Source organism: Benincasa hispida, chromosome 11 (assembly GCF_027475165.1).
Source record: "Benincasa hispida cultivar pf3 chromosome 11, pf3_genome.v1.1, whole genome shotgun sequence".
Taxonomy (NCBI): Eukaryota; Viridiplantae; Streptophyta; class Magnoliopsida; order Cucurbitales; family Cucurbitaceae; genus Benincasa; species Benincasa hispida.
Window position 1 is genome coordinate 53,294,838 of NC_143488.1, and position 14,101 is coordinate 53,308,938.

General features: G+C 28.7%; 1 protein-coding gene across 1 annotated transcript; it reads right to left on the minus strand.

Annotated features, from left to right (window-relative positions):
- Positions 1-8,359: 8,359 nt before the first annotated feature.
- On the minus strand, positions 8,360-11,687 carry LOC120092005 (RNI-like superfamily protein). The gene is made up of 2 exons (XM_039050193.2): positions 10,559-11,687; positions 8,360-9,189 (listed from the first exon to the last, which is right to left on the minus strand). Exons 1-2 carry the CDS (start codon positions 11,367-11,369, stop codon positions 8,591-8,593), a joined length of 1,410 nt encoding a protein of 469 aa, XP_038906121.1. The 5' UTR covers positions 11,370-11,687; the 3' UTR covers positions 8,360-8,590.
- Positions 11,688-14,101: the final 2,414 nt, after the last annotated feature.

A 14,101-nucleotide genomic window follows, 5' to 3' on the forward strand; every position in this document is an offset into this window, starting at 1 on the left:
TAACTCTACTCCAATATCCTCGTTTTGGAGGAATATCATATATGTGTAACAAAATCACTGAAAAACACTAAAACCGCAGTGTATAAACTAGTCAAGCTATATAAGCGCACTTATTTCTCAAAATTTATGGTTTTTCAGGACCTAACATTCTTCATCATCTTTCTGAGATCAAACGATATATCCTTTTCACATCAAGTGAATGAACCACCATAGGAGTATTCAATAATGTACATAATCGACAAAAGATCTTTAATATATAAATTGATGCAAACTGAACCACCATAGGAGTATTCAATAATGTACATAATCCACAAAAGATCTTTAATGTATAAATTGATGCAAACTCCATTTGCTCTATGTTTTATTTGCAAGCTAAGGCAAAATTTATCATCTCGATTTCTTTCTTCAGAAATTCTATTGTCTTTGAAATCTTTTCAAGATTTTATGCTCAAATCATCAACATATAGTAAATCTTAAGTTGTGATTTCTTTATAAAAAGATATGGACAAATAGAGTTATTTTTTTACCCTTATACCAACAAATATTGAATAAAATGATTACATCACATTCGTCAGGAATATTTTATAAGAATCTCTATTATATATATGATTCTCTAATATTTGAATTATAAGATTATGGTACCTTTAATTCTTCAGGAATTTTCATAAATAAATATCATTATTAACAGATTCATTTAAACGTGGTGTGACTGCATCCATAAGATGTATATTAAACTTTCATACACAATCAAATAAATTCAATATCTCATGGTATTGTATATCGACCATTAAAAAATATGTTTCATAATTAATATCACTCTATTGCAATAATTATTGTGGGATCTATCTCATTTTATATCTTATGACTTCACTCTATTTGTTTTACAAATACTTCACTTGTATCCCACATGTTTGACATTATCTGATGTCTGGACTACTAGTCCTCATGATTTGAAAAATGAGTTTATTTATATTGGATTGTTTCTTTCCACATAAGTCAATCATTTCTATGTCAATATTTTTCATACTCACTTTCATAAATAATATCATGAGTAACATTGTATACAAAAATGTTGTCAACTTATATGGTTCCACAATTTTTTGAGATTTCATTATTATTCTCATTTACTTCAATATCCTTATATTATTTCTTCTAGAACATCCACATTCTTAACTGAGTCATTTATTGACTATTTTTTTCAAAGATTTTTATCTTTGGAACCGAATGGTCTATCACGCTTCTGGCGTGTTCAGACTCATTAGTGACAACTTACTACACTTAATGGAGTATTTGCAACGAGTATGTGACTTAGTCACTTTACTAGCATTTATAAATGCATTTGGTAACTGATTTGCTATATTGCAAATGAATTATTTTCTTAACTTTAGGTTCATATTGATCTGTAAGGGATCTAAGTGACACAATAATGATGCATTCAATGTAACTTATTTTTCCACTTTTAAATTCCTCCCCCTAATGTTGGAAAATTTGTCTCATTAAAATGACAATCAGCAAATCGTGCAGTAAATACATCACCTATAAAGGGTTCAAGATATTTAATAATTAATGAAGAATCATATCCAACATATATTCATAACCTTCTTTTAGGACCCATCTTAGTACTTATGATGGAGCAATTGGAACATATACTGCATATCCAAAAATTTTCAGATGGGAAATATCTGGCTAATGGGCATGAGTTAATTGTAATATCTAGTATTTATGATAAGCTACTGGCCTAACACGTACAAATGATATTGCATGCAAAATAACATGTCCGCATACAGATGCAGGAAGCTTAGCTCTTATAAGCAATGGCCTATCAATTAACTGTAAACGTTTTATGAATGATTTTACTAAACCATTTTGTGTATGAACATGAGCTACATGATGTTCAACACTTATCCCAATTGACATACAATAATTATCAAAAGCTTGGCATGTAAATTCACCAGTATTATCTAGACGAATGGTCTTAATCGTATAATCAGTAAATTGTGTTCTTAACTCAATTATTTGAACAAGTAATCTTGGAAATGCAAGATTTCGACTTGATAATAAGCACACGTGTAATCATCTGCTAGATGCATCTATTAATACCATAAAATATCTAATTGGTCCACTTGGTGTGTTAATAGGTCTACATATATCACCATGAATTTGTTCTAAAAATGTAGGTGATTCAGTATTCACTTTAGTTGGTGATGGTTTAATTATTAATTTTCCTTTAGAGCAAGCATTACATGATAATGCATTAGATTGAAGAACCGCTCTTCAATGAGTGTTCATTTGAATTCTCGATCATTCTTTTAATCATTATAGACCCTGGATGACCTAATCTGTCATGCCAAATTGTAAATATGTCTGGATCCATGAACTTCAGATTTATTGTTGCATATGTTTCAATTACTCATATATGAGTATAATATAATCCATAAGACAAAGCAAACAACTCTTCCAATATACATTTTTCATATAAGACAGTAGATATGATATAAAGATACTCCATCTTATTCTTTCAATCAGTCTCAGATCAAAAGAAATACTTGTTGTGCTATCAAGTATGCCAATTTCCTCTTTAGGAGATTCAAAGAAGTCTACCACAAACAAATCTATCATATGAGATAGGTCAAATATATCATTATCTTGGTATGTAAAATTTGCTTCTACGTTTTTTTTTTCTTTTTCCTTCAGGGATGTTTGATAGAAATCAACTAAGTGTTTTAATGTATGGCAGGTACGTGATCAATGCCCAGTCATTTCACATCAGAAGCATTTATTTTCAACAATTTTTGAACTCTTATCTTGTGAAGCTTTTCCTTTGTGATCGTCATTTTGTGTAGTTCTTTTGAAATTTGAATGATTAAAACGACCACCATGAAAATAATAATTATTTATTCCTTTGCCACATCATGACCTCGACCACGATTATTATTAAAATTCACAACATCCACTTCAGGGAATGTCGTTGTTCCAGTTGGTCGAGATTCATGAATTTTCATCCACGGTTATTAAAATTTATAGTATTCACTTCAGGGAATGTTATTGCCTAGTTGATTGAGATTCATATTTTTTTTTAATAAATAACTAATTATTTCATTTAGCCATAACAAGACATCACATGAGTGCATAATACTTTTAAAACATATCTCTCGATATTGCTACTGGAGCATATCCGAAATGTAGAAAAATGTTTTCCTTAACATATTGATTTAAAATTTTGGAGCCTCAAATGCATTCATTTACGACGAGCTTTAGGAAGAAAATTTATTTTTTATTGATCACATTTTTATGGCATCCAAGTGTATTTTGACATCAAATACTAATGACAAATAATTATTACTATTAGTATCAAATGCTACAAATTCTGATTTTATAATATTTTCATAGTAGCATTATTACAAAATATTATAAATTTAATATATATTAAATATGTAAAGCAACATTAAATTTAATAATTATAACAAAGAGAGAAAAACCAACATACTTTAAGACCTACCTTTAATGAGGAAAATAACAGGAGCTCGTGTTGATAAAATGTTGTGAACTTGAGAAGCACAACAAAAACATGAATACCAATAAAATATAATATAATATAATAATAAAATAAATAAATATTAAACTAAATTAAACATAATAAATAAATTAACAAAATAAAATAAATTGGCAAAATATAAAATAAGAAAATTTTCTAAATTCTCCACTTTCTTCTATTTTCATAGAATTTGCCCGATGTGTATGTATTTCAAAACCCACCTAATATCAATGTTTGGCAAGTAAGAGATGGATTATATAAACACTAATAATGTGTAAACACATGGACAACATTTTAAAAAGTAAGAACATGACAATTGATACTAAGCATGAGCATCTATTATTATAATATATATTTTTCACATATATCACTTCCCATAATTTTTTTTAATGTGAATATTTTCTATTACAACTTTCAAGAAACAAAAAGAAATGAGATTATTCTATTTGATAAGTACGAATATAAATCATATAACGAAGTGAGCTTGATTAAATATAAATTCATTTTTTTTATACCGCTCAACCATTAGAAATGTGAGAGAAAATCATGTCAATCATCGTTAAACTAAATTCAACTATATATGTGAGAATTAAACCATTGACTTTTAAAAAAATTATAATTTGTATCTTTATTCACAATATTATAGTTGAATTCGTAAAATTTGATTTGTTAAGTATAAATTGGGGATGAGAGATTTGAATCATGTATTTAGCACATACAGATGATAGTTAAGCTAAGCTCTGCTTATAATAATTGTAGAAATTTGACCCACAAATGATAAAAATTGAACATTCAAACCGAGCTTAAAATTGAACATTCAAACCGAGCTTAATTTTTAAAATTGAAAGTTTGAAATTGTAATTACAATTATCGTCATACTCTAGGGGTGGGTTTTGCAATTTGCCCAAAAAAATTTAATAAGCACACATGAACTTTGATTTTGTATATATTAAATCATTGAACTTTCACTTTTCTATCTAGCAGATTCTAAACCCATTCGATATTTTCTAAAGTTTATGAACTCATTGAACATGAAATTGAAAATTTAATAATATATTATATATACAATTTAATAAATTAAATTTATTATTTTTTAAAAATATGTTGAATATAACATAAATCTATTAGGCACAAAATTAAAAGTTGAGAGATTTCTTTTTAACTTTTGTAAGGTATATAAATGTAGTATATTACTAAATTCATAGTCTAAGGAGCTGGCTACTAGACTACACCAAGGGTTAGACATCAAAATTATTGTATCTTTTTTCATAACAATTAGATAAATAAAGGTATATATATCTAAATCAAGTGTTTGTGTGTGTAAATATTTATAAGAAATTCAATCCAAATACACCAAAAATCTATAAACATGAAATTTGAAAACGATCGATTAAATAAAAATGGAATTATATTTTATGTTTTTATATACATGTTTTGTAGCATATTAAATATTTATATTATAATTTAAACATTTATTTAACATATGTATGATACTATATATTTATAAATCGTAAAAGAAAGTCGTAATTATTCACTAAATATTGATTGTCAATAAACTATTGTTGATTTGTTTATGAAAACTTTTATATAAAAGCATTGAGTATAATTATTATGTTGTAATGTTATATGATCTACCATACATTACATGATACATTAGTGTTAAAAAAAATGATTTGAGTTTATTGTATGACATATTGTATTTCTAAACGTTTTTATCTTTGATAATCATGCATTTGAAGATTTTTAAAATTCAAAATTTGGATACAACGGAAACATTAAAATATTGTTTTCATAATTTATACTGTTTGGATCATAAAATCTAAAAACGAATTTTTCGTAAACATAATCCAAAAATATAAAACGAAATATAGATTGCAAACCAATTATGTCATTACTATTCGAATTGGTGCATGAATAAAGATGGTAAAACTATAGCTTTTATAATATTTGAATGGTTGTTTTTTGCGTGCACAATAAATTGGCATTCAATCTAACATCTAAAAACCCAATTTTTATTTGAATATTTATGACCTCTGTAAAATTCTCAAAGAAAGGAACACAACGACCATGAATTAATTAGCTTTGACTTCTTATTAGAACTTTTATTTCGTACGAAAAAGATGTCTTTCCAATATTGATCTTCACTCTCGTATTTTAAAAGAGTTTAAGGTATTTTTTTTATTCAAAGAGACATAGCTTCATTTAACAAATAACAACTTTATTTTAATTTTCATATTTTTTAATAATAAGATTACATCATTAGCAAGTATATCATTTGCAACTCAAATGATAATTTTATTTTTATACTAACTCCAAATAAACACCATTTATTTTTCCCACATAATTCCAGTTCATATTTATTTCGATCACATCTATCTACCGTCCTATAAACATTATAAATTAGAAGATACAAATTATACATGTAAAATAAATTTAAAATTTCTGTTTTTATAATTTAACAATTACTGTACAGTTGGTAGAAATGATTATTAAATGAATTTTGGCTTTTCCAAAAATGAAAATAAAAGACGTTGTAATTTTCTTTTTTCTAATTTGGACCTTATAAAAACTAAAAATAAGATTTTTTTTTTTAAATTTAAAAACCAGATTTATTTTATTTTATATTGTTGCTGACCGCTAAATCAGTGTCAAATGAAGCCTACAAAATCAGCTCACCAACCTCATTCACAAATATTTGTTTTATTTTATTTTATTTTTTAAAACATCATTCACACATTGACATAGAAGAACCAAATCGCCAGTTGGCCACAATATTATTGAACCTTTTTCCCCTTTAAATACAAATAAAAATCCAGAATAGAAATATGTGCTGGATTTAACGTTGCTGCTACTTCTAAAATAATAGCCAACAACTGTATTTCAGAGTATAAAATACTTTATAAACTTGTTATATTTATTTAATCTTTTTTTTATATATATATATATATATATAACCATTGATTTCCAACAAATCTTTTTTCACTTTTAGTAAAAAGTGAAATTACAAAGATGAAACGAAAAGTGTTTCTTACCATTACACCAAAAAAAAAACCTCCCATAAGAATATAGGAAACTTTTATTTCTCGTTCACAATTTGATGCATGTCTTGTGTCGATTAAGCTATACATATGAAGGTAAGCATCGGTCGGTCGGAGTTGGTTTTTCGACCAAACAATTACTGAATTGACTATGGTTGATTTGAAAAAAAAAATGTCCAAATCAACCTCAACCGCCAAAGAATTGAAAACCAACCGTCTGTCGGGTCGTCGATTGATTGATTTTATCAATCTTATCTTTTCTCCTTAATGAAATAAAATAAAATAAAATCTACTTTACTTAGTATCCAAAGTTTTTTTTTAATTATTAATTATTTCAGCTCCGTTTGGTAACCATTTTATTTTTTATTTTTTATTTTTGAAAATTAAGCCTATAAACACTATTTTCACCTCTAAATTTTTTTAAATTTTTTTCTTTTGTCATCTACTTTTTACCAATGGTTTAAGAAACGAAGAAAAATATTGAAAACTAAAAAAGGTAACTTTAGGTTCTGTTTGGTAACTATTTCGTTTTTTAAAATTAAGTTTGGTAACTATTTCGTTTTTTAAAATTAAGTCTATTTTCTCCTCATTTCTTACAGTGATTTGCATATTTCTTAATTACAATGGTTAAATTCGAAGTCAAATTCCAAAAATAAAAACAAGATTTTAAAAGCTACATTACTAAATTAAGCTTATTTCATTTACATTTTTTACAATGAATTGCATCTTTCTTAAATACAATGATTGAATTTTCAGTCAAATTTAAAAAACAAAACAACTTTTTGAAAGTTGCTTTTTTAGTCCTCAAAATTTGGCTTAGTTTTTTAAATCATTAGTGACGAGTAGATAATAAAGAAATAAATTTGGATGTGAAAATAGTGTTTATAACTTTAATTTTCAAAAACAAGAACAAAAAATAAAATGGTTTCGAACGGGGCTACTTTTTTTAGTTTTCAAATTTTAGTCTAGTTTTCTAAACTATTAGTAAAAAAATAAATAACAAATGAGAAAATTTAGAGGTTAAAGTAGTGTCTATAGGCTTAATTTAAAAATAAATAAATAAAATGATTACCAAGCGGGGCTTGAAAATTTGTATTTGTTTTTGGAATTTGGCTAAGAATTGAATCATTGTACTTGAAAAATATGCAAATCATTGTAATAAATGGGGAGGAAATAGATTTAATTTTCAAAAACAAAAAACGAAATGGTTATCGAACGGAACCAACGGAGCCTTCATTTTTTATTTTTTCATTAAGAAACTTGGGTTTGAGATTACTCATTTGTGAACCTTCCTTTTCCTCATTGGAAATTTAGTTCGTCAATTTGGGTTGCGAGAGTCTTTTGATATTTACTATCATATATTTTTTAGTACAAATTAAGAACCTCACTTCAAAATGAGAAATTGAGAATTATCTATATGCATATAAAGAATATGAAAGTCGATCGATCGGTCAGTCTCAACCCAACCAAACCAACCCCTTCGATCGACCACATGTCAGTTTTTTATTTCTTTAAACCGAACCGACCAACGATTTGCTATCACCCGATCAATCAATGTCGGTTTCAATCAATCGGCTCAATTTTTCGACCTACTATGCTCATCCTCGTATTATCCAGTCATTTTAGTTAAATTAATCTGATGACCCATATACCACATTTAAATGGCAAACATATATTTTGGCCCACGTGAACTTTGCAGGATTCAACACTTTGAATTATGATCAAAGCAAGTACAATTTTATTTTCTAGTAGACATCAAACATTTAATTTATTCCATACATACAAATTTTTAATATTAACGTGCATATAATTTATATTCCAACATATACCACAAATCATTAACGGCCAATTCGAGCATAACTTCGATAAAACATCAATATCATCTTAAAAAGCGATCCGATTCGATCCCCCACTTCACAATGGTCGAATTAAAAAATATAGTACAATTTATGAATCATCTTTCTTATTTACTATGTTCCATCTTTTTCGAGGAACCATTTATTATATCCTCTTCGAATCAAGCAACAATTTCGACGAATTGACGCGAGGCCGAGTTCCTCACAATATCATAAATCTTGTCATCTTCAACCTTGAGTTGTCTCAATTTAGGCAAATTCATGGCATAAAGCTCCACTGAAATGGAATGAATCTTAGGGCATTGGACAATGTCAATGGTTTCCAAATCCTTGCAGTTCTTCCACAGTGCAAAAATGGCAGCTCCAGTCAGCCATTTGCAGCCCCTAAGCTTAAGCTCTTTAATGGAGTTGCAAGAGATTATCATGGAGATGAAGTCCTTGTCCATCAACGTCTCATTGTGAGATAGGTCAAGACTTTTCAATTGCTTCAAGTTCTGTCCCATGGTGGCCAGCAACCCGGATTCTCTCTCCACGACGTCGCAGTTAATTAATGCTAACTCCTCGAGACGAGAGCCGAGGGCGGTACCGATGGCTTTTAGACCGTCGCCAGTGATGAGACAACAACTCTGCAATCGGAGAGACGAGAGATCTTGAAGGTTCATGGCAATGGCGACGAGATGCTCATTGTTGAGGTCGAGAGGCAGGCGCAGGTCGAGATTCTCTAGATTTCTTTGTTGGCGACCGAGGAATTGAAGGAGACCTTTATGATTTGAAAATAAGAGTATGTTTGAGAAAAAATCTTATAAATATAAAAATCTCAAAAATATTTAGATTTTACAGTAAAAAAAAAAAAAAAATTCTTAAAAGTACTTTTAAAATTTTTTGAAATATTTTTTATATTTAAAAAGGTCCCGTTTTGGTTAGGGATTTAAAAACATAAATTTGGAAAATAAAATCCAAGCTAAAAATAGTGTGGGTAATATTTTAGTTTTATGAATTAAATATCTTTAAAAATAATGGTCCAAAATATGTTGGATAATATATTGAAAAACCATAAAACACTATTAATTATAATATTTACAATTATTAATTAAGTTAACAAAAGGTGGTTTTTTTTAGTACAATGAAGACATGATTTATGTTAAAAATGGTTGGATATTTTAGTTTAACAAAAATAAATGAATTTACTACATCTACAACTTTACTAGAAAAATAAGATTTATTCCGATTATTAGATAGATTATGTTTTAATTATTTTAACAAAATTTAATAGATCAAAATTAATATAGTTCATCTAATCTACAATATTATTCTAACAAATCATAAAGTGTGTGATTTAAATATGCAACCGTATCAAATTTCTATATTTTAAAATTTCAAACTCAAAATTCATATATGCTATGGAATGATTTTTAAGTTTTCTACCACATGATCACTAAATTCTAAAACATTTTTAGAAATTTTGTAGGAAACAAATATGCCAAACCATTCAAAATATAAAATCATAATTAAAATGACATCGTGTTAAATAAAATATGGACTCCCTCTAAATGATAATAAACTTTTGGTATGAACTCTATTTTAGTTCACAAACTTTGAATCTTGTTCTATTTTCGTTTTAAGATTTTAAAAAACCTTCATTTTAGTCCCTAAACTTTTTTAAACTAATCATTATAGTCTCTACTATTGAAATTATTTAACTCTTCAACAGATATGTGAGAGGTAGCTTATATTTTTTGATAACCACTGCTAAAATATCGAATGACCAAAATTTTGAAGTAAAAATTTCTTTTCAAATCTCCCGCTTTGTCACCTTATTCAAAATTGAAATTTTAGACTTTTGGTATAGCGAACTTATCTAGTCATTCAAAGATATAAATTACTTCGCAATTTTATTAAAGAGTAAACAAAATCTCAATATAATATTTTAAAAATTCAAAGATTAAAACTAACTATTTTAAAATTTTAAGGACTAAAATAAAATAATATTCAAAATTCAATAATTAAATCAGAGAGTTTAAAAATTTTAGCGACAAATAGAACATTTTTGGAAAATTTAAACCTAAACTTTTCAATGGTAATTTCCTTTGCAAAAAGAAAAAGATAATAATAATAATGATTCAACCTACCTTCTCGACTGCCGCCGTCGTAAACTAGAAGGGATGTCAGATTCCGGCAATTCTCCGCCAATTTCATCAAAACGCCGTCGGCTATGCTCCGGCAAGTTCGCAGCTCCACCTCACAGAGTCCCGGCAAGCACTCAACGAAAGACGAAAACGACCCGCCGTCACCGACGGTTTCACAGCCGCGGAGCTGTAACTGCCGGAGATTCTTGCAGCTCCGCCACAGCCAGCCGACGCCCCAATCGCCAGCACGGAGGCCGGACAAACAAAGGCTCTGAATCCCCAATTCCACCTCCACCTCTGCCGACTCCCACTCCCAATCGCCGGAATTCACCTCAATTTCAAAACCCTCGCCGGAGATAACAGAGACCGAAAGCCATTTCAAACCCGGAAAATTAACAACCCACCGGAAATTCAACGGCCGATATATGTTGATAGACAGGGAAGCAAGGTGGGTACAAGCAGAGGAGAGAGAAACAAGGGAGGATAGAGAAACAGGGCCGGCAAGGAATCTCAGAGCCTTGAGATTTGTACAGAAACGGCGAATTTCGGATAAAATTTCAGCGGAGGGAGTGGCTACCGGCGTGGCGGATGAATCGGCGGAGAGAATTGAAAGGGAAGATAAAAAAGGGTAGTGGGAGAGAAGAGATGAAAGAGATGAAACGGATAAATTGTAGAGGCGGAGAGAAAGGGCAGTTTTGGAAGTCCTGTAGAGGCGGAGCCACCGCTTCGAGACTAGAGACACGGCGGAGGACGACGGCGACGGCAGCTTTTGAAAAATTTCTTGAATCAATTCATCACAAAGCAAGCTATCCATCGATCCTATCAAAATTCTTCCTTCAATTTCTCTCTAAATTAGTATCTTCGTAATCATCCAAAAAAACAATAAAAATAAAATATTCTCGACCTACTCTGAGTTATGGAGATTTGACGAAAATTTGTTGGGTTTTTCTCCGCCGTGAGGATTGTTATAGAGAAAGAGAAAGAAGTGTGTGTGGATTTCAAGCACTTACAAGTAATGGTCCAAAGCAAACCTTTCATCCAAGCAATTCTTCTATTGCTTTTACCTAATCAAAAAAGTTCCTTCCTCTCTCTCCCCAGAGCTTCGAGAAATTATTTGATGTCACTCTCAAATACAATTTAGGCCACGATTACACTTTTAATAGTAATCCTTCAATCATAACATAAAAGTGGGTTAGTTGATTTGTAATTAAATTGTGTAATCTGATTAAAAAATAAAAGATCTTCAATTTAATTGTGATTGAAAATTAAGTATGATCCACTACCTTTACCGTTACCATTATCGTTACACATAATATGAAAATTGTGAAATTTTCACCATTACCGTTAAGGTCAACCAGTAGCAGTAACGGTAGAACGTGACACATTATTATATTCAGTCAACGTAATCAAAAGCAATCCAATTGTGTTTGCGATCCAGGTCTATTATTTTGATTACACCAAAGTATGACCTTGTGCTCTAAATTCGAGAGAATATATTAATTTAAACTGTAAATTAATAATTGTATCAATTTAAACTCGAAAAAATTGTAAGTATAACTAGCATCATTCATTATGTTCCACCTAGAAAGATTTAGTGTGAAACTTATAATTGTATTGGTTAAATGTCTAAGCTTTTATAAATTAATCAATAGACTTTTAGACATTATTTTATTTGATAATTGTCTGTGCAGTTTCTCTAATTGTTCGTTTTGTAAAATTGAATATATTTGAAGAAATCTCCACATATTTGAAAATCAATGCTTTTCACAGGTAATTGTAATGAAATAGTCTAAATTGACTTATAGAAATTTAGAAGTTTGCTTGACTCAAAATATATGTTATACTCGATATTAGTTGAACGAAATCCAGATGATGATGTAAATTGATACACTCACGAAAGTTCATGATTAAATTGATACAATTGTTAATTCAAAGTTTTGATTTGTACAACTCAAAAATTTAGAGGTATTAATTAATACTCACCCGAAAAAGTATTGGATGTCACTACCTCTTAATAACATTTTAATAGGGAGATTCAAATGATTTATACATCTCTACTAATAATTTAATACATATTCAAAATATCTTTCTTTTTCTTTTTCTTTTTCTTTTTGGCACAGAGGATCTAAATTTTATATGATGAATGTTGTTACATTTTGCCCCTGTTTTTTCTTTAACGAAGGATGATCACCTGTAAATGTCATACCGCACCGCACCAACGGTATGTTAATTATCTATACTTCCAATCAGAACTAATATCGAGGGCTTAGAGTGGCAAATGTGAGTTAAGCACAAGGAGAGTGAGCATTAATGAGCAAGAGAGTGAGGAAGTGTGTTAACACAAACGATGGAAGAAGAGTCATAGCATGCGAAGAAACTTTTGCACAAATTAACTTAATTTTAGTTATTATAATCGCGATGAGCAATATAGATAATTAACAATTTAACATGATTATTACAACCATAAAATCAAGATAATCCATACAAAAACCCCAATATTTTTATAGTCTATCTACATTTTCACGTACGTAATCATGTAAAAGTACTGCTACATTGTGACAACTTCCTCAAATAATTTTTTTTACCATATATATTTGACACAAATACCTATTCATTACAGGTTCATATATTTTTTTTTTTACATAAAACTATTTGACGTAGTAATTCTCGTAAATATTTGGAACAAACAATTTTTTTCCACGGTAACTATTCAAGTTAAGTTCGACTTGTATATTTTAAATTATTGAATATTTATTTTAATTCAATTATTAAAAAAATCGTAATTGATATATAATCTACGTGATCTAACAAGCAATTGCCATTTAACCATATAAAATTAAATTATCATTCGCATTGTATAGAATAATTATATTATCTAAATCGTTATCTCTAGTCTCTAGAGAAGTTCTCTCTTTTGCTTTAGAAGATGGGCAAGAGCCGTCTTTCTCAAAATTGAGTAAATGGACATAAAATAAGATTCCCAAATGTTTGGGGGAGCATGCTTCGCCTCCAACATTGCCTATTGGGGCCACAATTTTAATCTTTTAACCACTATTAACTTCTTTTGTTTTTAAAATATAACCATTTATGAAAATAAGTTTTAAAAAAAGAACATTTATTATTAACTTATTTTGTTGGATACCAAAGATTTATTATGTAACAAATAATGTGCCATTTGCCCTAATTTTTTTGGAAAACTCATTTTTTACTTTTTTTTTTTTTTTTTTTTAGGGGTTGTTTTTAAATACAACAAAACTATTGTTTTTAAATAGAACAAAATTAACTAACTTATTTATAAATATAATAAAATGTAATTGTTCGTGATAGATATCTATCACTGTTCATCACCAATAGACAGTAATATTTTATTATATTTGAAGATATTTCTAGCAGTTTTGTCATTTAAAATAGTTATTTTTTTTTTTTTTTTTTACTAATAAGACTATTAAATTACATTAGTGGTTACTATTATCAAAATTTTTAGAAAAAAAGGTACAGTTGCAAATATAGACATTAAACCCAAAGTATTAACCAATACAACTAAAA

Bases quoted from the DNA above. Each gene is read 5' to 3' on its own strand.
- LOC120092005 (XM_039050193.2), bottom strand. From the start codon at position 11,369: ATGGATAGCTTGCTTTGTGATGAATTGATTCAAGAAATTTTTCAAAAG. The intron at 9,190-10,558 runs GTAGGTTGAATC...CAAATCATAAAG, and splicing joins CGACGGCGGCAGTCGAGAAG to GTCTCCTTCAATTCCTCGGT.